Source organism: Kryptolebias marmoratus, linkage group LG5 (assembly GCF_001649575.2).
Source record: "Kryptolebias marmoratus isolate JLee-2015 linkage group LG5, ASM164957v2, whole genome shotgun sequence".
NCBI classification, from domain to species: Eukaryota; Metazoa; Chordata; class Actinopteri; order Cyprinodontiformes; family Rivulidae; genus Kryptolebias; species Kryptolebias marmoratus.
Genome location: NC_051434.1, coordinates 13,577,919 through 13,601,005, shown reverse-complemented (window position 1 = coordinate 13,601,005; position 23,087 = coordinate 13,577,919). Strand labels below are relative to the sequence as shown.

At 40.0% G+C, this 23,087-nt stretch overlaps 2 protein-coding genes across 3 annotated transcripts in view; one reads left to right on the top strand and one right to left on the bottom strand.

Annotated features, from left to right (window-relative positions):
* Positions 1–328: 328 nt before the first annotated feature.
* dazl (deleted in azoospermia-like) lies at positions 329–5,676 on the bottom strand. 2 transcript variants are annotated; one of them, XM_017422322.3, is made up of 10 exons: positions 5,168–5,676; positions 4,372–4,494; positions 3,479–3,570; positions 3,028–3,079; positions 2,859–2,931; positions 2,627–2,766; positions 2,357–2,437; positions 2,114–2,164; positions 1,735–1,806; positions 329–1,479 (listed from the first exon to the last, which is right to left on the bottom strand). In XM_017422322.3, the coding sequence occupies exons 1-9, from the start codon at positions 5,168–5,170 to the stop codon at positions 1,762–1,764; spliced, it is 660 nt and encodes a 219-aa protein (XP_017277811.1). In that variant the 5' UTR covers positions 5,171–5,676; the 3' UTR covers positions 329–1,479; positions 1,735–1,761. The 2 variants fall into 2 exon arrangements, with proteins under 2 accessions (XP_017277811.1, XP_017277821.1); XM_017422332.3 differs by having other exon boundaries at positions 2,865–2,931.
* A 43-nt stretch (positions 5,677–5,719) lies between these two features.
* Positions 5,720–23,087, top strand: part of dnah3 (dynein axonemal heavy chain 3) — a 26,539-nt gene continuing 9,171 nt past the window's right edge. The window contains exons 1-51 of the mRNA XM_037975814.1: positions 5,720–6,210; positions 6,626–6,721; positions 6,806–7,013; positions 7,096–7,141; positions 7,191–7,445; positions 7,478–7,668; positions 7,753–7,948; positions 8,349–8,474; positions 9,777–9,972; positions 10,083–10,262; positions 10,393–10,523; positions 10,603–10,708; positions 10,801–10,979; positions 11,068–11,252; positions 11,395–11,518; positions 11,767–11,920; positions 12,049–12,193; positions 12,339–12,550; positions 12,661–12,752; positions 12,861–12,975; positions 13,099–13,215; positions 13,573–13,752; positions 13,846–13,982; positions 14,181–14,382; positions 14,468–14,560; positions 14,725–14,835; positions 14,948–15,062; positions 15,156–15,354; positions 15,456–15,564; positions 15,641–15,754; positions 16,886–17,062; positions 17,178–17,269; positions 17,363–17,582; positions 17,667–17,801; positions 17,891–18,002; positions 18,188–18,429; positions 18,534–18,634; positions 18,734–18,839; positions 18,955–19,084; positions 19,176–19,409; positions 19,502–19,605; positions 19,708–20,002; positions 20,085–20,264; positions 20,348–20,471; positions 20,580–20,736; positions 20,822–20,965; positions 21,062–21,728; positions 21,802–21,967; positions 22,064–22,280; positions 22,366–22,548; positions 22,692–22,890. Of these exons, the coding sequence (XP_037831742.1) occupies positions 6,193–6,210; positions 6,626–6,721; positions 6,806–7,013; positions 7,096–7,141; positions 7,191–7,445; positions 7,478–7,668; positions 7,753–7,948; positions 8,349–8,474; positions 9,777–9,972; positions 10,083–10,262; positions 10,393–10,523; positions 10,603–10,708; positions 10,801–10,979; positions 11,068–11,252; positions 11,395–11,518; positions 11,767–11,920; positions 12,049–12,193; positions 12,339–12,550; positions 12,661–12,752; positions 12,861–12,975; positions 13,099–13,215; positions 13,573–13,752; positions 13,846–13,982; positions 14,181–14,382; positions 14,468–14,560; positions 14,725–14,835; positions 14,948–15,062; positions 15,156–15,354; positions 15,456–15,564; positions 15,641–15,754; positions 16,886–17,062; positions 17,178–17,269; positions 17,363–17,582; positions 17,667–17,801; positions 17,891–18,002; positions 18,188–18,429; positions 18,534–18,634; positions 18,734–18,839; positions 18,955–19,084; positions 19,176–19,409; positions 19,502–19,605; positions 19,708–20,002; positions 20,085–20,264; positions 20,348–20,471; positions 20,580–20,736; positions 20,822–20,965; positions 21,062–21,728; positions 21,802–21,967; positions 22,064–22,280; positions 22,366–22,548; positions 22,692–22,890 (8,317 nt within the window). The 5' untranslated portion in view covers positions 5,720–6,192. The remainder of the gene's footprint in view (positions 6,211–6,625; positions 6,722–6,805; positions 7,014–7,095; positions 7,142–7,190; positions 7,446–7,477; positions 7,669–7,752; positions 7,949–8,348; positions 8,475–9,776; positions 9,973–10,082; positions 10,263–10,392; positions 10,524–10,602; positions 10,709–10,800; positions 10,980–11,067; positions 11,253–11,394; positions 11,519–11,766; positions 11,921–12,048; positions 12,194–12,338; positions 12,551–12,660; positions 12,753–12,860; positions 12,976–13,098; positions 13,216–13,572; positions 13,753–13,845; positions 13,983–14,180; positions 14,383–14,467; positions 14,561–14,724; positions 14,836–14,947; positions 15,063–15,155; positions 15,355–15,455; positions 15,565–15,640; positions 15,755–16,885; positions 17,063–17,177; positions 17,270–17,362; positions 17,583–17,666; positions 17,802–17,890; positions 18,003–18,187; positions 18,430–18,533; positions 18,635–18,733; positions 18,840–18,954; positions 19,085–19,175; positions 19,410–19,501; positions 19,606–19,707; positions 20,003–20,084; positions 20,265–20,347; positions 20,472–20,579; positions 20,737–20,821; positions 20,966–21,061; positions 21,729–21,801; positions 21,968–22,063; positions 22,281–22,365; positions 22,549–22,691; positions 22,891–23,087) is intronic.

Here is a 23,087-nt window from a genome sequence, read left to right as displayed (position 1 = left end):
GTATCAAAAGCATAGCTAAAAGCAGCAAATGCAAAAAATAACAAAAAGTCAACTACAGGCTAAAAGTAGCTGAGTGCTAGCTAAAAAGTACAGTAACATAAGACAACAAAAATTGAGCAGGTATGCTGAAACAGGTTTCAAAGAGAACACTGTTATTTGCTTTAAATTGAAGTGATCTTAGTGTATTTGTATGGGGAAAATATTTGTAAAGTTAAATATTTTGAAAAGTAAAACTTTCAAAAACCAGAAGTCATAGCACCCATGTCTTCAATGAGCTGAACGTTTGATATACTGAGAAAATAAAAACAAACAGGAAAACAAGAAGTGGTACAAACAAGGATAAATTCAACTTTTATTACTGAACAACACTATCCAAACACTGCAGCAAACAGAAGCAGAACAGTGGGTTTTCAGGCTCTCTGAACAGAACAATCACGCCCGCTCTCCTCAAGGGTGACATCTATAAAACATTCAATTCAATCAAGTCACAAGGAGGGAAAAAAAGTGACGTACACCTCATGCCAATGTGCATTTTCCATCACGCCAAACCAGTGTTAAAATTAAACGTAAAACAAACAAAGTGCACTCACTCATGAAACGTCTATAAAATCTTCTGTGTAAAATCTAAAATCCAAACCTGTGAAACACACACTGAACTACAAACCGTGAACAAAGCACCTTCATTTCTCCACCTTTTCACTTCCGAATATTAGTCGATTAATGAAAAATAGTAAATTGATGCCGTGATTCTCCTCGACTGAACTCCTGGAATCAGATGACGAGTAATAACCAAAACCAAAAAACTAAGAATATTGACGAGGTGCCAGGACAAAGCTGCCTTTTACTTACTGCTGTGACAACAAGTGAAATAAAAGAAAGACAAAATAGCAGAGTGCTTGAAATTAATGGAAGTGTCAACATGCTGTGGTAGAAAGGTTAATGAAGATCTTAATCAGAGGAGCGTTGGAGCTGAACTAAAGCTACAGAACACTTCAGTGCAAAAAACAACCAGATTGCAGTCATCTTTACAATATTCATATATAAATGTACTTCCTATGTACAGAGAGCCCTTACAGAGGATAAAAAACCCAAACAAACAAACACAAAAAAATAACAGCAAAAATAAATAAACATAATATAAATAAGCACAAAAACGTGAGCCTAAAGGACTATTAGAAAAAAACCAAAAACAAACCAAAACAAAACTGTGATCCCATGTTTAATCAAGGTGCTCTCCTCTTCCTGTACCAAAGTCACTGTGATCCGTGAGTTAAAAGCAGTTGACCACAAATCAGCCTCATCCATGTCGGGGATCAAACTGGTAACGGTTAAAGTGGAAAGCTCATGCAGTCCGATGTTAAAATGGCGCTCAAAAACTGAGGGAGAAGGGGAGGGGGAAAAGAGGGGCAAAAGGGCGTTCTGGAAACGACTGGAAAAGGTGAGATGCTTCCATACATCCAGAACATCAGGGACATGTCTCTGTGGGAGAGGAAATCATATTAATAAGCCCTTTTTTTCTTTTCAAATGCACCACAAATTACATGTCAGACATTTTAAGTGTCAGTTTTTTTTTAAAAAAAGGCCATTTGCAACACTGAAGCAGACTTATTCTGGCCCCAATCAAACTGGAGTCCAACAAGTGATTGCACGCATTAACTCCCATTCCTCCAAAATACACAGCTACCTATTTATACCAACAGTCTGGCGTGCCGGCATCTTGAAACGGTTCTTTACCTGGCAGGAGGGCTCAGCGGCCCAGAACTACAGCACAGTCAGCATAGTCTGGACTCCACAGTCCACAAAGTTCTGGGAACAGCAGAAAACGAGCAGGATGAGAACAAACTCACAGAAACACCGCCTGCTGTCAGGAAATAATCATTTTAAAAATCACAGCATGTGCCATAAATGCTCAAGTAGGCAAAATTAACTTTGTGCAGTTGAAGCACATTATAAATAAATAAATAAATCAGTCCTTAGTAACACCCAACAGCAACATCTAGTGGTGTGTGTGGATATTACATTTAAAAGACAAACAAAAAAGCTGTTTTCAATAATCAGAAATGTTACAACAAATTATAACATATACTCTTATTCCCAATAAGAAGACAATCACCTGATTGACAGGCCGTACTCTTTGATCCGGAGTCCAGGGAGTTGGGGTGTACTGCATGTTTGGGGGAGCAAAAGAGGGGACAGCATCAAGGAAATGACAACAAAGAAACCTAAACTTGCTTCTACAATACAAGTGTAGCCTATAAGTCATTGAGCAGGAAAAGAAACTTGGGCTTAAACCAAACTAAAGTCCACACGAGGGAAGCTGACTATAACTGCTGAGTCTTTGTGCTCATCTACCTACCGGATAAGTGTAGGGATTCTGTGCATAGTTCATTGGCATCTGAGGAAATACGACTCCTCCATAGTTGGTGTAGGAATATGGCTGTGAGCAGAACCACACAGGACAAGGTTACAGACTTGGACATTATTATAAATAAGTGATTTTAAGTGGTTTCTTTACTTGAGTCTGTAAGCAAAACAGCTCACGAATTTTAATGCAACTTGCAGAAGCCAGTTATTAGATGTGAGATGGCACACGGAGAAAAGATTTGCTTGCTTGAGTGTGAGGCACCTGATTATAGGGGCTGCCCCCGCTGAGGATGGGTGAGGGTTGGGTCACCCCTCCTCCCATGGGTGAGCAGCAAGCGCAGTAGATGTACTGGGTGGGACTCATCCAAGGAGTCGGTCCAACTAGACGAGATGGCACGGAACCTGGATGGGAACAAAGAAATAATGTGCAAATCTGCGTTCCTGTTTACACCGAGACATAAAATGAAACAGGATGATCTGAAGTGGTCACATACACATACGTGAGGTCCGTTCTTTCATGATTGCAGGTCCCAGCTTGAGCTTGCGACCTTTAAAACTGATCTGTTGCTGTTTTGTTGTAGCAAAAACGCACTTTTAGAGAAAATTTTACATCCGGTTGTTTACATTACAAACAAAATATTCTCAAGAAATACATCCACTCACCTCAATGATTGACTGAATGTTGACATCTTCACTGAAGTACACAAACCCATAACTAGGAAAACAGAAAATACCTCACTGATTTAATACAAACAACATATAAAAAACATTAGATCATATTAGAATGTTAGCATTTTTCATAAAATATAGTCCATTAATAATGAAGTAAAGCTTGTGTTTGCAAAGCCTTGAAGATGAACTGCAAACTAGACAGTTTTCCATTAACTGGTTGGAAGGAATTAAACTAATCTGTGTCGAAAACTAAAGACAAACCGAACCAAACACAGGTTTAATGCTTTACTATTAACACAAGTTGACCTCAAAACTAGGAAAACAAAGATCATTACAATACTATAAATATACAGAGCTGGTAAATATCTTTGTTTAAAATCTAATATAGTCACAAATATCCAGCTGTTTAAAACAAAAACATCATGACACCACTGCAGCTCACCCTTTGCAGATCCCTCCACGATATGTGATGATCTTTACTTCCTTTACAGCACCGTATCTCGCAAAGAAGTCCCGCATTTCATTTTCATCAACCTGAAGGTCAAAAAATTAGTTTATGTACTTTACAATTGTCAATCTGGAAGCTCTGCACAAAACTATGTCAATTTTAAATTACACTAAAACAGTACATTTCAATAACTTTGATTAAAAAAAACAACCTTCAATTTGTTAAAGCTGTAAAAAAAATAATCAAATGTGTAAATTCTTCATTTAGCTGAAAAGATCAGCATAATGTGGTGATCTCAACACTGCTAAGTCATTTGATTAACAAATATGTCTCCTTTTTAAATCAAAAGTTTGCCTTTAATTATTACAGACTTCAACTCATGCTGTTCTTAAATTTAATCTTAAAACACATTTGTATTCATTTTTTCTATGATTTTATTGCTTTGTAACCCATTTTTCCTTCTGTCTTGTATGGTCTTTTGCTCTTTATGTTGTTATTTAATTATTTTATGCTCAGCACTTGGGTCAACGGCCGTCAATCGGCTCAATCTTTTGCCCTCTGTATCAAATGTAACCAGCTTAGAACATTTGCATTTACTTGCTTAAAGTCTAGTAAAATGGCTTTTAGTGATTCTGACTTTGTTGTATTAGATTTATCTTACATGAGAGTGAATGTACAGCAGATTTGAATCTGAATATCTGGACTGAAATATAACTAAACTGAACTCTGTAATTAACTTTAAATTAAACTTGTCTGCATGACCTGAAGTGCCTTAACATTACTTTCTGTTGTGAACTGGCCCTACTTAAACCTGTTAATCTGATTATATGTAATGCCACACATCAGTTAATATAAAATACACATGCACCAAGCAGCTTTGAGCTGACCTTTATGTCGATCCCACCCACAAACAAAGCATTGGGGGTCAGTTTGCCTTCAGGGAGAATGTACCCATTTGATAACTTCAATGAAGGCACGGTCTCGTTGAAGCTTCTGGGCTTGTTGAAATCCTTAAACAAAATATGAAATATGTATATAATTTTGTTTGTATAAGACATAAGCATCAAAACAAAGTTGGCCAGATTAATCAACATAGTCGGATAGACTGTTATCATTAGCTGACCTTGAATTAGCCTGTCCAAATATGGCAGCCATGTGGCTAACTGATAAAAGCTAACTATGTTGTCCGAAAAGAAAAAAAAGCTAACTACATAAATTTAATTCTGTAACTTCATTACGACTTTAAAACGCTAATAGTAAAAATTAACAAAGCCCTATTTAAAATGTAAAAACTCTAGCTTTAATAGCTTGTGCTATTCCTTGAACTTAACCTACAATCCCGCAAGAAAAAAAAAAGTCGGGTGTTTTATTTCTTTTGCTTTTTATCTTAAATATTTTCTCTGGCAAGTTCACCAGCACATATTTCCTCAAAAAGCGGAAGCAAACCAAAAGGTAAAGTAAAAGTCTTCGGTAATGATTTAAATACCTTGTTTGGGCCAATTTTTTACCATTAAAACCAAATGCGGCCTCAGACACCGAAGCTAATGTTTGCTAGTCCGCCGTTTTCGGGTCGAAGCTAACACTAAAGCGTTCTCCGTAGCGCATTCAACATATCAGCACGTCTTCGGAAAGTATTTATATGACTAATATAATTCCGGAAAAGTTTTGCAGACCGAAACTTACCATATCTAAAACAATTAAAACCAATATTGTTTTGGCTAAGCTCTTCGGCTGAGAACCTGCTCCGTTCCGCCTGACAACAGTGACCGCGCTGAGGCTAAGCCCCGCCCCCAAAGTCCAGGCGACCCAACACTTCCTGACCTGAGCTGCCAAACGTCTTATTGAGATGATTAAATTTAATTAAATTTACTCGTAAGATTAAATTCTGTTTTCATACGTACATGTTACCAGGTTATTTTCAGCATCCTAGTGGAAACTAATAAATCGTCTTGAGAAATATTCGTAACAGCATTAAATAAAATTGAAAATTGGGAATACTTTGTCATTGGTTTAGCAAAAACGAAGGTGTTTTAAGGTTTAGTTTTTACTTCCTTTTGACAAACTTCTCTTTACATTTGTCAAACCTAATCTACGTAGCGTGTAACAATGCCGTAGTTATTTTAAAAGGTACTTTTAACAGTTTTGTGGCCTTTGAATCACCAGTCACACAGAAAACACGACTCACGTGCACATGTGCAGCTCAGTGAAGGTAACTGAGAGTGTGCTTTAAAAAAAAAAGTTAAAAGTTTGAATGTATAAGAAGCACTTCTAATACAGCAGCTTTATTTTTCGCTAAATTTGCCATGCTTCTGTTTGTAGTCCATATTTGCTGTAGTTATGAAAGCAACCTGTAATTGGTGTTACCATGGAAACGTTGCCCGGTGAGCTCAACAGTGTTTCCGTTTTCAAAGAGATGAGTTCCCCCCGCCGGTCAGAGCTCTGACAGGGAAAACTAAGCTAACAGCACACCGACATAGTCATGCTGAGTCGGTAAATGTCAGACTTATATTTGTTTTGAACCGAGACTTTTTTTTTTAATGGGGAACATTCTCGCGGCATAACGTTACGGCAAACGGAAGAAGGTCCAGTCAGTGCAGCAGTGTTTGCTGACATTTTGCGTAGAACTGATAACTTACTTGTTGTCATTTAGGGCTTTTATTTTTTTGGTATTTTTTTTTCTCTCTACGCTTGCTGTAAAGCTAGACCAGATGGACCGTCTCCAGCAGGTAATGTTACGTCTGCATCTGTCTCCCTGTCTGACCTGTTTGTCTGCTTCTCTCAACTTTCTTGGAATTATCAAACTTTAACACCAACAAGAGCTCAAAGAATTCAACACATGGGTGTTTAGGGGAGGTTTGGCTGGGGGTAAAATTAGAAAATATTTGTATTCAGTCAGGGTTAAAGAAAGGAAAGAGTAAAAAATACACAAGGAAAGGAAACTTTACATTTTGTTGTCATGGTTACAAGCTAAACTTAACAGTTGTAGCCTATAATTAGCTTTTATAGGTTAAGTTCCTGTTTTTGCTGCTGACATGTAATCCTCACTTTTACCTCAGTTGTATCAATACTGCAGCTAAAAAGCAAATTTCTTAAAAATGTATTTCATGCAGTTCTTTTTTTTTCTTTTTGCCTCAACCACAGATGGAAGATGACTCCATCTTTAATATGAGTGAGAACAGAGGATATTCTTTCCCCCCACCCTTAATGAGCGGTGCAGAACCGTCGGAGCTATATCAGGTGGGGACGTCAGTCACTGTTGCACATCAAAACTTTACCAGATTTACCTGTGTATGCACAGTGTGTCACCTCTCATTTTACCAGGTGGTGCTCAGGCACAGTCATTACCCGCCCATCCTTCAGACCAGTTCATGGACTCTGGCCGTTCCTTTTAAAGAGCAACGCCACCACCGAACTCCCAGTGAGTCTATTGGAAACAACTACAGCCTCAGGGCCCAACACCTGAAAATTAATCGGCTACAGCAGAGACGAAACACCATTCGGGTTTCCTTAGCAAAAGCAACAAGGCGCTGTATCCTTTCATTTGTGTTCAAATTTAAAAACGGCTTTTCAGACCGTATAGAGTAGATTTTTGATCTTAATGAACTGGTTAGCTACTATTCCACGTGGTAGGGGACTGGCAATTACACCAAGGAGAAGGTAATGCAGCAATATAGCTTAAGATTTATGATCAAATATAGCCTGGGTTATTTAATGTGATTCGTTCATTCTTGCTCAGGAGCACATCCTTTAGTGCCTCAGTCTTGGGTCAACTAAAGCACAGGGCTGGAAGCTTAGAAACGCCCAGCAGCCGGCCTATGAGTCCTGCAGAGCAGCTCGACATAATGCGCAGGCAGGAGGAGAGGACGAGGGCTACCCAGACCGAACCCAGTGACAGAGACCTGGAGGCGAGTAGCCGTAAAATACCTCTCGAAGAACAAAATGTCCCGAGCTTCTTCTCGGAGCGCTGATGGTCCTGACTTTTCTCTCACAGAGGTATGCATACTACGTGAACAGTAGTGTCCCCGTTTCTGTGCTGGCTTCTCAGCCGCACCAGCAGATGGTCAACATTATGAATCTGCTGCCTCCCGAACCCGAGGACAACTGTAAACACTTCCAGGTTCTGAGGGATAACATGGAAGAGGAGGTCAAAAGAGATTATTATTTCAGCCTTAGGAAAAGCATAGGTAAAAAACAAAATGCTGTACCAGTTTATACAGTTTGATATGTCTTAGAATTAAATATATATAAACATGCACGTTTGTATTCAGTGGACTACATTCTGATGGACCCATCTGAGTGCCAGCGACTGTCCATATCCAGCATCCCCAAATCTTTCCCCCAGAGGGTGATCCGTGCACCAATCCCCTGGACACTCAGCTACAGGGAAGTCAGCATGTGGCAAAGTCAACATCTCTTTACTATCAGTCCTATGATGCTCCTACTGCAGGATGTCTGGATTGAAAAGTAAGAGATGCGGCGGCTATTAGCATTTAAAGTAACTCATTTTATTTTGTTTATTTTTTTTTGCATTCCGTGTTGTTATGAATTGCTTGAAATTTCAAATTCTAAACATTACTCTTTTAGTGAGCAAAAAGGGTAATTTAATCATGTTAAATGATCTATATATGGGGGAAGAGTCAGACTTGTGAATTATTAAGTAGGCAGGAAAAGCAGCTCATATTCCTCATAATGAAAGATGTAAAAAATGTGACGTCAGAATCCCTAAACAATGAGACACATCATGGCCACTGAGGTGTAAAGTGCTGATTTGACTTATTTCACCCATTAAAGACTTAATTGAACTACTTTAAAAACTATATTTAAAAAGTGAAAATTAAACTTATCTGTTTATTTCCTGTTCCAGCTTCTCATCCTTGAGGTTTGTAAAATTGGAGGACCTGTCCTCCACCACGCTCCCCCTCCCTCCATCTGAGTTTGAACAGTTTGTCCGGAGACAGTGCCAAGCTGCCAGAGAGGAGCTGGTTCAGAAGTGAGTATCGCCAGTCAGACAGAAAGCCTGCGTCCAGATTTAACCAGGGCACCGCGTCTTTACTTTTACTTCGAGTGAACAACCAAGCCGGCAAACCCCACTGTACGTTCCGGCTCGTGTTTCCATCTTGTCAAACACATGTCAGGCGGCACTTTCTGGGGATTGTTGAGACTCACTCACTTAGGGATTATTTTGCATCTTTTGTTGTGCTCCTGTTGTCAGACTGGAGCAGAACAGGATGTCTGTCTGCATAGCTGAAGTGTGAGTCACTATTATTCATAGAAACTAGCTGCTGTATGCAATTTCTTCATTGTCAGCCACATCCAGACTGACTCCCAGCAGTTATCTTGTTTCTAGTCTGGGTTAGGTAAATGTCACTGGGGATTTTCAGTGTAGATTACTGGGCAAAAAGATTTGAAACACCTCTGAGGTTTTTTTTTGTATTTTGCAAGAAAAGAAATAGACTTTGTATGAAAATACCTCAAAGACATGTCATACCTAAGTTCATTTATTTACTTTTTTTCCTGATTTTGGGGAAATTTTACCTGCAAAGGATTCTTTAGGATTATCTCTGTTAGAAGCAAAATACAATTTTACTCCTTTCAAGCTGTTATTTTTGGCACTTTTTTTGTATTGTCAACTAAAACAATGTGTCTTTGCAACAGACTGCTAGTAACAAAGTGCCTAAAATTAGATTTTACAGTGTGTGTGTGAGTTTTCATCCGGTCTCTTTTGTGTACTTTATGTTTGAATGATTAGTGGGCCAAGAATAAATTTGCTTGTTAAACACACAAAAAAATCATATTCCTCTGAAAATGCTCAGCTACAAGGTGTAGTGAAAATTAATTTAAAAAAAAAAAGGCAGCTAATGTTCAAATATGAACTTTGAAAGACCTTCAACAAAAAGAAAACTTTTGCTTCGGACCATTTTAAAAGATTACAACCACGTTTGACTTTTTGGAAGCAAAATATAAAGAAATGAGAGTTAATTAAATTTAATCCTGAACAAATGTCTATCAATTTAGCTTTTGCTTTAGAGCCATTCTAAATAACTATTTTAATGTTCAAGGAACACTTTAAGTAAATAAATAGTTTGGGTTTGGGCTGCTGATGGCATAACACTTTCCTTGTTTTTCAGATCAATAGTTCCCCTAATTTAGAAAGAAATATAAAAAATAGCTGATTACTCTTGTCTAAGCTGAAATTATAATGAAGGACCTATTTTCATATTTGTAAAAACATCAGTTATGTTGTGTATGTATGGCTAGAAAAGTGTTTATTGAGACATTCTTCCTCTTTAAGGTGGCTGCCTTTATGCACGTCCCTTTTTGTCTCCAACGAGGACGAGTGGCTGTCCCTCATACCCAGCAATGATCAGGTGGCCTCAGCTGGAGTCCAGCAGTTCTTCAGCTGCGTGGCTGCTCTCATGTCACTGCAGCTCCGAAGCCTGGTCATCGAGTCGTTGCAGGACTTGTTACACTTCTTTACCGCACATGAGGTTTGGATTTTTAATTAATTTTTTTGTAAATGCCATCATCTCCGAGAACTCGGAGACGTTTTTTTTAGCGTTAACATCAATGTGAGACCTCTCCGTTCTGCTTTCTCCAGGAGGGGAACGACTTCGGAGAGGCGTTTGATGAGATGAAATACGTTCAGTCTCAGGTTCTGTTGGTGAAGCTCCGAGTGGATGAGCCTCGCATTGAGTTTTCTCCCAGCTTTCAGGAGTGTTGGGACGTCATTCACAGGGCCTTCATGGAAATAGTCAAGAGTGCTAAGAAGTTGCCAAGAGTAAAACCCTCTAATACCTGATTACCACGCACTTTGTTTAAACATTGTTTCTGGTGGTTTCTCTGTTGTGTGACTTTAAACTCCATTTACAAAAAAAAAAAAAAATCTCATGAAACATTTGTTTGACCAGGTGGAATGTAAACTCTTCTCTGATGTCAGCAACTTGTTCCTTCGCACTGTTGGACCTGAGGAATCTTTAGTCGTGAACATAGTCGACAAGGCCAAGATTATTTTCCAGAAGAACACAGTGGGACCCAAAAAGTAACGACGCGTTAACTCTTTTCATTTTTGTGTGCTATGATACGTAAAGGAATTGCTCATATAACATTTAATTCTCCAGGTACCTGGACGTTTATCAAAAATACAGCAACCTCCTGGACAATACCGCCAACCAGGACGTGTCAGCTTTCCTCAAACAGAAGCACTCTCTAGACGGATTAGCCAAAGTAATTCAACGTTTCCAACTCCAATCTCCACTCCGATTTTTACTGTTTTTCATTTTAACATCAAAGCCTTGTCACATTGTTTGAATCGTCAGAAAATCGACAGCATTAATGTCATAAGGAAGGAGATCGCCTCGCTGTACGTCACCGTGCCCCTGTCCATGTTCTGCCTGTACGCTGGTGAGCTGAATGATTACCTTTGTGACTGCGCCGAGAGACTGAAAGACAGGATCGTTACGTTTGAAGTGGAGGAGAACCACGTGCTTAACAAGAAGTAAGAGGAAGCTTGCTCTCTGAAAGTGTTGTGTTCTGAAAATGAAAAGACGTCAGCCATCAAGTGTTCTTTCGTTTTTTTTCCGTAGGATCTGTCAAAAGTATGAGGAAATTAGAGACACGGTTCGAGGCACGCCTAAAACTACAGAAGAACTGATGTCTCTCGTTGGATACATAAAAAAAAACAGTGACGTGACCGTTCACAAGATGATAGATGAGGTCGACGTCGCAGTCTATCGCCTCAGCTTCCTCATGAACTACGCCACTCTGTCGTGTAATACTATGTTCTTGCATGTAGTAGTTCTTCACTTCTTTCTGAAGTTTTCCTCTCTGGATAAAGTTATTTTATGAAACTTATCATCTAAGTGTTACAGAAATGCTGAAGTTTTAACGTCTGTGCTTTTCTCTTTCTCTAGCCGAAGACTTGAGGCTGAACTCCTATGTTTTCCAGTGGCCAAATCAGATCCTCAATGAGCTCGAAGGCAGCAAGTCTCGTATGGAAATACTGATAAAACAGGCCGAAGCTCATCTCCAGACAAGGTTATAAGATAAACTCTTCAGAATCATGGCCTCATGCAAGTGACAGCCATCATCCGTTTTACTTACTGTTTGACTTCTTTTAGGAGTCACCCAGTTATACACGTAACTATTAGGAAAGAGCGCAGTAAATCAACATTTGGACTTTTAATAATTCTTTATCGTTGGGATCCTCTCCATATTGCCTGTTTTATTTCCTTATTAAATGAAGAAATAATCAACTGAACTCAGTAAATCCGTAAATGTCCCAGGAACTCGGACTTTGACCAGAGGCTGCAAGAGGTGGACAAGGAGATCCAGGCGTTTAAGAAGAAGGAGCTGATTAACATAGACGAGCTGAAGAACAACGTGGCGAAGCTGTCTCAAATGACGGCCAACCTGGAGGCAGCTGTCAATGAGCTGGAGGTTGTCCGTTTCAAGTGAAACTTCCAAATCCAAATACCCAAATCAAATGTGTTGTTATCCTGATAACTTGTGGTGGTAGAGCTTAGCTGGAAAATTAATTAAAAAGAAATGCTTCTGTATTTAAACAGGATATCAACAAAGAGCAGAGTTTGCTCAACAGGGAGCAGACACAGTTTCCATTGCTCCAAACTCTGATAGCTGATAAACAACCGTATGAGCAACTGTGGAACACAGCCCTGAACTTTGAGAGCATGTCAGAAGTGTGGCTGATGGGTAGGAATACAAAAAGGAAATTATACTTGATTGATTGTTGTTCTCACCTTTTTATATTTTAAATCTTTTAAATTATATATTTAAAAAAAAATGCTAAAGAAATTGTTTCCACTTTGTTGCATCTCCTTCCTGATTTAATTTCTAGGTCCTTTCCGGAACCTAAATGCTGAGAAAATCTCCGATGAGCTGGACCTCATGTGGAGAACAATGCACAAGCTGACAAAGACTTTCTCTGATCTTTCTGGGCCTTGCAGCGTGGCTAAAAGATTTAAAGGCAAGATAGAAAACTTCAAGCAGCACTTGTCCATCCTGACCACCATCTGCAACCCCGGCCTGAAGGATCGCCACTGGGAGCAGGTCTGCTGCCTCAAAACGATTGGCGACAGGGTTATCAGTTTCCCTGTGTGACTTATTGTCTCGTATTTCAGGTGATCTGTGAATCTGACATGAATCATTTCTGCCTGTAGATCAGCAGCATTGTGGGCTTCGAAGTCAAACCGGACGCCAGCAGCTCCCTGCTGAGCATGCTGAACCTCGGGCTTTCCAAGTTCTCCAACGAGTACAGCACTTCGCCTGCAGCACACCACATTCACAGCATGCACCACACTAGAGGAGACTAATGGCGGTTTATGGGCGTTTATTGGCGTTCTGTTTGACCTTGACCTAGGTTGGAGGAGATCGGAGCGTCAGCCAGTAAGGAGTACTCTCTGGAAAAGTCTATGGAAAAGATGAAAAAAGAATGGGCTAACCTTCGGTTCTCTTTCTCCGCCTACAGAGATACTGTATGACGAACGCATTTACATTCACAAACCTTCACGACAGACATGCCTCATGCTAAAATACTCAAATCTTTAACTTTGAATTATTGCAATGAATGCTCGATCATTAATTTTATTTCCACGTAGGATACCAAAATCGTGTCAGCTGTAGATGACATCCAAGTCCTTCTGGATGACCACGTTATTAAGACGCAGACTATGCGAGGCTCACCTTTTATTAAGCCAATGGAGACTGAGTGTAAGGTGAGAAATAGCAGTCGAGGTAGTGATTGGGTCATTATAGCCTAGAGTTACAGAGATACCATTGCTGACATCAGAGATCGTGCTTAAGAAAAAAAAATCTACAGATGTGAAATAAGATCGCTTTTATTCCAGAGAAAGAGTTAGAATAACATGAACTAACTAAGACTTTAACTATTATGCTGATGAAACTAATATACAGTAATCTTATCAGTTTGTGTAAATATGTTTTATAGATAATCTGTTTTTCTGTGAGGTATTTCCTTACGTTTCCTTTCTCTATGCCGTTTTAATATTCACTAATGTGCTTAAACACATTGTAATCAATAAAATGTAAGTTCTACTCTTTTTTTTCCTCAGAAATGGGAGGACAAGCTGCTAAGTATGCAGGATATCCTCGACACCATGCTGAAGTGTCAGGCCACGTGGCTCTACCTGGAACCCATCTTCAGCTCGGAGGATATTATCGCTCAGATGCCCAAGGAAGGCCGCAAGTTTGCCATTGTGGACAAGTACTGGAAGGATATCATTTCCGAAGCTGTGAGACCCTTTTGAGATGAAACGTTTGGTTTCTGTTTTTGATTGTTCCCCTGACACGTTTGCTTTGACTCGCGTGTGATTGCACTGGCCCAGGTTAAGGACACACGTGTTCTGGTGGCTACAGAGCAGCCGAACATGCTGGAACGACTGCAGGAGTCCAACGAGTTCTTGGATGACATTCAGAAGGGCCTCAACACTTACTTAGAAAAGAAGAGGCTGTTTTTCCCAAGGTTTTGACTTTTTGTTACTCTAAGTGTTCAACTGTAAATTTTTTCTAAACTATACAGTAAATTTATAATGTACAAAGTTGGCTTAAATGGGTTTCTCATGTATTTTTAGAATGCACATTATATTGGAGCACTGATCATTAATTTATTAGTTTTTTTCTTCAACTTCTTCTTCGTACTTCATCTTCCTCCTGGTTCCAGATTCTTCTTCCTGTCAAACGACGAGCTGCTGGAGATTCTGTCGCAGACCAAAGACCCCCTGTGCGTCCAGCCCCACCTGAAGAAGTGCTTCGAGGGCATCGCCAAACTGGAGTTTACCAAGAACATGGAGATCACCGGCATGATCAGCTCTGAGAAGGAGATCGTGCCATTCACAGAGAAGATTTTTCCAGCTCATGCAAAGGTTTTTATTATTATTAATATTATTATTATTATCTTTCTTTGTCAGAGTTTCGCTGGGCAGTGGATTAACTTTGTGACCATTTTAGGGGATGGTAGAGAAGTGGCTGCTGCAGGTAGAGAGCCTGATGCTTAGAAGTGTTCAGCATGTCATCCATCAAGGAGTGATTGAGTATGCAGAGGTATCCTCAACTATTACTTTTATATTCAAATTATGTTTTTTAAACAAAACAAAACAAAACTAGGATTTCATATTTAGAACAGTTCTGAAGTATAATAACAAAGCTGATAAACATATTTAACTAAATCTGCATAATCAACATTTTATTAATTTTTTACCCTGTAGGTGCCCCGGAAGCAGTGGGTGTTGCGGTGGCCGGGCCAAGTTGTCATTTGCGCCTCCTCCATCTTTTGGACCAGCGAAGTGTCTGAGGCCATCCAAACCAACTCTCTGCCTGTCAGTTTCTTAAATCCATCTGCTAATTCTTCTCCTTCTTCAAATAAAAAGTTAAGATGATATATGTATTTGTTATATTTTTGTTTCACATGGTTGGATTTTCATTCCAAAGGCCTACGTGGAAAAGTGTAATGCCCAGATTGCTGACATTGTGGAGCTGGTACGAGGGAAGCTGTCAGGAGGGGCCAGAATGACCCTCGGTGCTCTTACTGTGATTGATGTTCATGGTAATATTGAAATACTGAAAATCTAGTAGAGGTAAAATGTGTTCTCTTTTATTTAATTTGGCTTTAATTGTTATGTTTTTTTCCCCGTACTAGCTCGGGACGTTGTGGTGAAACTGGCAGAGCACCGCATCTCCTCCCTGAATGACTTTGCGTGGATTTCTCAGCTGCGTTACTTCTGGGAGGACGGAGAAGTGATGCTGCGCATGATTACCACCTGCCTGAAGTACGGCTATGAATATCTGGGCAATTCTCCACGTCTGGTCATCACACCACTAACTGATCGCTGTTACAGGTAACCCAGTAAATTTGGTCCTGTTGTTTTAGAGCCACAAATGGCCATGGTAATTAGAAATCTGCATATTATACATTATTATTGCTTTTGTAATATTTTAGGACCTTAATGGGGGCTTTGAAGTTGAACCTAGGTGGAGCACCTGAGGGTCCTGCAGGAACTGGCAAGACGGAGACCACCAAAGATCTGGCAAAAGCTTTGGCTAAACAGGTGAAATAGCGTGCCCACATTCTGTTTGCCCTTCTTGTTTCCTAATACTGATATCAAAACGATGGTTTGTTTCTAGTGTGTGGTGTTCAACTGCTCTGATGGTCTGGATTACAAAGCCATGAGCAAGTTCTTCAAGGGGCTGGCTCAGTCTGGAGCTTGGGCCTGCTTCGATGAGTTCAATCGTATTGAGGTGAGCTCAGCTATTGTTATAGTGGAGCGATTTGCATGTTTAAATCTGTGTGACAAAATTAATGTAATAATGCATAACTATTAATGTTTTTTTTGCTTGAAATGGTGTTCATGACATAACTCAACCATCAACTGTAACCAGTTACAATGAGTTTAGGCTTTGGATTTCTTATCTGCATTTGCAGCCAATTCACACTCATACAAAACATTACATTAAAGTAGAAGCCATAGAAACTGTAGCCATTTCTCAATGAGATTGACCACATTTGTTTTTAAATTACTCGTTTTTATTTACTTGCAAATTTTGAACTCATTTGCACTTTTCATGTCTTCAAACATAAATTATCTTCTTCAAAAGGCTGTCCATTAATAATCAGTCATATAGATTGTTGTAATAATTTATATCTTTGCAGGAGATTAGCTTTTTCTTTGGCAGCAATTTGAAGGAGGAATTGTTTGCCTACCTAAATCAGTCATATTTGAGTAAAACATATTTCTTGGAAATAAAAAGAATGAATCAAATGTTTTGATATGTTTGAAGAGCTCAGTTTTGGTGAAATGTGACTTCACATATCAGAAACTAACTAAACATATTTTAGGTGTGGTCTGGCTTTATTAAACAGCAAAATGTGGTCATTTTGGTTCACTTGCTAAGTGTGTCTGGAACTAAACAAAACAATCATGATGACGTAGGCATCTAGGAAATCAGTGAACCAAAATGAAAAGGGGAATGGAGTGCAGGGACTTTTTTATTTGAGAGTATTGCTGATATTTTATTAGACTTCTGTGGCTCAGGTCTCGCATTTGTTGCATTGCTATTTTTAGTAACCTAAGAGGGGCAAAATAAATGCTTGCTCTAGAGTGAGACCACTAGATGCCACTAAATTCAACACAATTGTCTTTTAATGCAGGACCCAAATACATAAAACATTGACACCTCTGTTCAGTAATTATGATGCTTTACAAAACTTTAATTAAATAATATTACCATTCACAAAAAGCCTATCCTTGTACAAAGTTTGGTGCTTCATACAAAAGGTTTCCTGTCCTAAAAATGTCTATTTACTGCTCTGCAGACAGGACTGTCAAACCAAGTATTTGACTAATTAAACTGTGTGTGTTTGTGTCATAGGTGGAGGTACTTTCTGTGGTGGCTCAGCAGGTGCTCTGTATACAACAGGCTATTGCCAAAAATCTGAAGACTTTCCTATTTGAGGGAACAGAGATTTCCCTCAATCCAACCTGTTCTGTCTTCATTACCATGAACCCTGGTTACGCAGGCAGGGCTGAGCTTCCTGATAATCTGAAGGTACATGTCAGATCAAACTGTTGAGTTCAATATAGTAAAGGGCTGCAATAGAGAAACTTACTATAAACAATAAAGTATTTAAAATGAACATTTACCTGGCGATGCTGTCCCGTAGGCTCTTTTTCGTACAGTTGCTATGATGGTTCCAGACTATGGTCTCATTGGTGAGATCTCTCTATACTCCATGGGGTTCATTGAGTCTCGCAGGTATGAGCCAGGATTTCTAGCTAAAACCGCTTCAGTGAATTCATTATTAGTCATTTGATATAGTTAAACATCTAATGCACATTTTGCTTGCAGTCTTGCACAGAAGATTGTGGCCACCTACCGTTTGTGCTCGGAGCAGCTTTCCTCCCAGTACCACTACGACTACGGCATGCGAGCTGTAAAGTCTGTGCTGACCGCAGCAGGGAATCTCAAGCTGAAGTACCCTCAGGAGAATGAGAGCGTGCTGCTGCTTCGGGCGCTGATGGACGTCAACATGGCAAAGTTCTTGGCACAGGATGTGCCGCTGTTTCAGGTGTCAGACTTTACACTTTTACTTTGCGTTTATCTTAAGTTAGGTCCTCTTAACATATTATTTTTCTTCTGTTGCTGCCCACAGGGTATCATCTCGGATTTATTTCCTGGAGTTGTGCTCCCAAAACCAGACTATGACCTCTTTCTCAAGGCACTAAATGACAACATTGCAAAACTTAACCTCCAGCCTGTGCCATGGTTCATTGGGAAAATCATCCAGGTATTGAAGAAGAGTATTGTCCTCTGATATTTAAGATTAAAAGAGGTTTTCCAAAACTAAATGTTCTGACAACTGCATTTTCATACTAGGTGTATGAGATGATGTTAGTACGTCATGGCTTTATGATAGTAGGAGACCCTCTTGGAGGAAAGACATCTGCCTATAAAGTTCTTGCTGCTGCTCTTGGAGACCTTTATGAAGGTTTGAATTTAAAATCTACTTGTCAATATGTTTTTGTTACCTGCATTTAGATTTTTCTGCTCCCTTGTATTCCATTAACCAACAATGACTCAAAGAAATATCGATTAGATGTTATTATTTATTTGAGATGTTTTCTTTCTTTGATTGTTTGTAACATTTTTTGTTGTCTAATTATCCTTATTTAGCCAATCTGATGGAGGAGTTTGCAGTAAATTATTGCATCATCAACCCCAAGGCTATCACCATGGGCCAACTGTATGGCTCCTTCGATCCAGTCAGCCATGAGTGGTCCGATGGCGTCTTGGCCACCTCCTTCAGGAATCAGGCTCTTTCCACCTCAGAAAATCGACAGTGGATTGTTTTCGACGGCCCAATCGATGCTGTGTGGATCGAGAACATGAATACTGTTTTGGATGACAATAAGAAAGTACTGATCTTAGTGATCAATTTTTTTTTTTTTGGTGGCTACACACAAAGCTTTTGTAAAAGATTCACCTGCAAATAACAAACTTGTTGACACTCCTCCACTAGCTTTGTCTGATGAGTGGTGAGATCATTCAGATGAGTTCCAAGATGAGTCTGATCTTTGAACCTGCTGACCTGGAACAAGCTTCTCCTGCAACTGTCAGCAGGTACGCAGCTATAGGACCCGGGTAGCAGTGCTTTTGAAAAAGAAAGAGGCAAAATATTTAGGTTTATTGTAAAATTTACATGCAGCTTTCTGTCTAAAGGTGCGGTATGATCTATATGGAACCTCAGCAGCTGGGATGGTCTCCTTTAAGAGATTCCTACATGAACACATTGCCTGAAAGCCTGGATGCTGAACATAGACAACTGGTTAGTTTACAGACAAATATGGCTTAATTGTCTAATTTAGGCTGGTAATACACAATGTTTTTAAGTCTTAAATGGTAATTTTTCTCATCTTCTTTTTTAATCTTTTGCCCTACAGATTATAGACCTGTTTGATTGGTTAGTTCAGCCTTGTCTGGACTTCATAGATGGACAGTGTCACTTTGTGGTGCAGACATCTCCCATTCACTTGACCTATAGTCTAATGAAGTTGTTTACTTGCCTGCTAGGTTAGTAAGAACAAGTAACAAGACGTACTGTACTCGATAAATGAATGGTATTTATATTTGTCATGCATGTTAACTTTTCTGTCATCGTCAGATGAAATTTTGCCATCAGAAAGCAACGCTGCTCAAAATGTGACCAGTGAGCAGATCAGCACGTGGCTGCAGAGTCTCTTCCTGTTTGCGGTTGTATGGTCTCTGGGTGGGACGATCACTGGAGACAGTCGTAAGAAGTTTGACGTCTTCTACCGCGATCTGATCATGGGTATGAATGATGAGCATCCACGGCCCAAAAGCATCGAACTCCGAGAGAACGTCTTCCCCGAGAGAGGTCACAACACACTAAGCCGGTTATGCATAACCAATCACAGGTCTGTCTTTTCACCAGTAGCTTTGCATGATGGTTTACTCTTTACTTTGCAGGCACTGTCTATGACTACTACTTCCATAAAGATAAGGAAGGACGGTGGAACGTCTGGACAGATTCAATAACTAAAGAAGAGAACATCATCCCAGCTGGAGCCAATGTGAGTATGTTGATGGCCAACACTTTACTGCTATACTATAAAAATCTACTGTGGGTAGTTCCCTAAGACTCTGTTGTTGTTTTTTTCTTTTTTTCTTACCAGGTGTCAGACCTCATCATCCCCACCATGGAGACAGCACGTCAGCTTTTTTTTCTGCGCACCTACCTGGCACACGAAATACCCATGCTATTTGTGGGTCCCACTGGCACTGGCAAATCCATCATCAACAAAAACTTCCTGGTAAAGTTGCCTAAGGAGCAGTACATGCCCAACTGCATAAACTTCTCGGCTCGTACGTCAGCTAATCAGACTCAAGACATCATCATGGCAAAGCTGGACCGAAGGAGAAAGGGTGTGTTTGGCCCTCCGGTGGGAAAGAAGTGTGTTGTATTTGTTGGTAAGTTTTCTAGCCCATACAATGCTTCTTGGTCATGTTGATTGGTCGTATTTTAAAAACAGATTTTTCCTCTTGTCTGCAGACGACCTGAATATGCCAGCTAAGGAGAAATATGGTGCCCAGCCCCCAATTGAGCTGTTAAGACAGTGGACTGACCACCATCACTGGTATGATAAGAAAGACACATCTACCCTTAATGTAGTGGATGTTCTGTTCATGTCTGCGATGGGGCCACCCGGTGGTGGGAAGAATGACATTACAGGTGTGTAAGAAAATCTACCATTTTTATTGTTTAAATAGTTCTCTATAGATTTATTTTAATTGAATTATGGTTTGCAATTCCAGGGCGTTTCACCCGTCACTTGAACATCATCTCAATTGATTCTTTTGATGATGAAATGCTAACCAAAATATTTAGTTCCATTGTTGACTGGCACTTCAACAAAGGGTTCGATTCTTCTTTCTTCAGGTAACTTGTCAGTTTGATTTTTTTTTCCCCTCACTTTATAAATTATGTAAATCAATAGAGTGATTTCAAAAAATAGCTTTGATAAGAAAACATTGTTTTTTTTTTTAGACTGGGCAAAATCATGGTGCAGGCTACCATGGCTGTCTACAAAGACACTATAGCAAGCTTTCTCCCCACCCCATCTAAGTCCCACTACATCTTCAACCTGCGAGACTTTGCTCGAGTGATACGAGGCGTGCTCCTGGCTCCACACACACACATGCAGGTAAGTGATTAAAAACACTAATGCATCCCTTTATAACGTTTCTTGCCTCTTTTTTTAATGTGTGTCTTTGAATGTTTTATTTCAGGATGGAGATAAACTGATCCGCCTGTGGATTCATGAGGTCTACCGTGTTTTCTATGACCGACTTATTGACAATGCAGACAAAGAGACATTTTTTACTGTTGTCAAAGAAAAAACGTCAAAGTTCTTCAAGCTAAATTTGGAAAAGGTACCTTGATGTCTAGAGTACAGATGTGCTCAGTATTTAGGTTTAAAACTGCATCTCCCTCTCTGTTTAATTATAAACGTCTCCATTCTTTTCTAGTTAATGAGCCACGTCAGTCCAGATGGCAAGGTTGGAGATGAAAGTATCCGTAGCTTGTTTTTTGGCGACTATTCCAACCCAAATTCTGACAATAAAATCTACGATGAAATCACAGACTTATATGCTTTGCAAGAAGTAATGGAGTTCTACCTGGACGAGTACAACAGCTGCAGCAAGGCACCCATGTCCCTTGTAATGTTCAAGTTTGCTATTGAGCACATTTCTCGCATCTGCCGCGTGCTGAAACAGGACAATGGCCACCTTCTGCTCGTTGGGATTGGTGGCTCAGGGCGCCAAAGTGCCACTAAGCTCGGCACTTTCATCAACGATTACGTCCTGTTCCAGATCGAGCTAACCAAGAACTACAGCATGTCGGACTGGCGGGATGACCTCAAGCGGATGATGCTCAAAGCAGGCATTGAAGGAAAAAGTCTTGTCTTCCTTTTTAACGATAGCCAAATTAAGGATGAAGCCATGCTTGAAGACATTGACATGCTGCTTAACACGGGCGACGTGCCAAACATCTTTGCCGCTGATGAACGTGCTGATATCATTGAGAAGGCACAGGGTATCGCACGAATGGAAGGCAAACGGATTGACACAACTCCGCTTTCAGTGTATAACTACTTCAGTGATCGTGTAAAGGCCAACCTTCACATTGTGCTAGGTAGGCAACTTTGATGTGTGTATCATGACTCAAATTTAGCTCAGTGGTTGTAACTGAAAAATGTTTTCAACAGCCATGAGTCCCATCGGTGATGCTTTCAGGAACCGTCTGAGAATGTTCCCCTCTCTTATCAACTGCTGCACCATTGACTGGTTTCATGCATGGCCCAATGATGCTCTGGAAATGGTGGCTCACAAGTTCCTTGAGGATGTGGAAATGGACAGTGACATCAGACTGGAGTAAGAGAACACAACACTGTGTAAAAACTAAATTTTTCCTCATAGCTGTGGTATTTGTTGCACTGTAAAGCATGCTGACTGTTTTCTGTGTCTAAGGGTGGTGGAGATGTGCAAAACATTTCAGACGAGCGTCAGGGAGATGTCTCAACTGTACTTCTCCAGATTAAGGAGGCATAATTACGTTACGCCCACCTCCTACCTTGAACTCATTCTTACCTTTAAGACTCTGCTCCAAGTTAAGAGGAATGAAGTGAACACTGCAATGAACCGCTACATTGTTGGCCTTCAGAAACTGGAATTTGCTGCGTCTCAGGTAATGCTCACCGTCAAGCCCATCTGAAATTAAATCAAATAAACTGATCCTTTTCCAGTCACTGTATGTTGTTGTATATTAACAGGTATCAGTGATGCAGCAAGAGTTGACAGCTTTGCAGCCTGAGCTCATTCAGACCTCAGCTGAAACAGACAAAATGATGGTGAAGATAGAGGGGGAGACAGTAGAGGTTGATGCTAAAAAGGAGCTTGTGTCTGCTGATGAGAAAGTAGCAAATGAAGCAGCAGCTGCAGCCAAAGCCATTAAGGTATGCAGTAAATGTATGCCAGTCAATTTAGCTAAGGCTTATGTTGTAACCAAAAAATCTATTTGGAAAACTATATTAAGGGTAATTTTGGTTTGAAGTTACTTTTTAATGCTGCATTTTATTACTTACCTCCTTTCTTCCAGGATGAGTGTGAGGGAGATTTGGCAGAGGCAATGCCTGCATTAGAAGCTGCCCTTGCAGCTCTGGACACTTTGAAACCTGCAGACATTACAGTAGTTAAGTCCATGCAGAACCCTCCAGGGCCGGTCAAACTGGTGATGGAATCCATTTGTGTTATGAAAGGCATTAAACCTGAGAGAAAACCTGATCCCAGTGGCTCAGGTAAGATTAAAACATAGGCCAAATAATCTTTAATAAACAAACAAAAAAACATACACATGAGAAGCTAAACACTTCATTATGCTGGTGTAGATTCTCAGTCATCCAGGCCATGGTAAATTCAAAAAAAGTTAAAAAACAAAAACAACCGGACTTCTATTCTGTAGCTGAAGACGTTTCGCTTCTCATCCGAGGAGCTT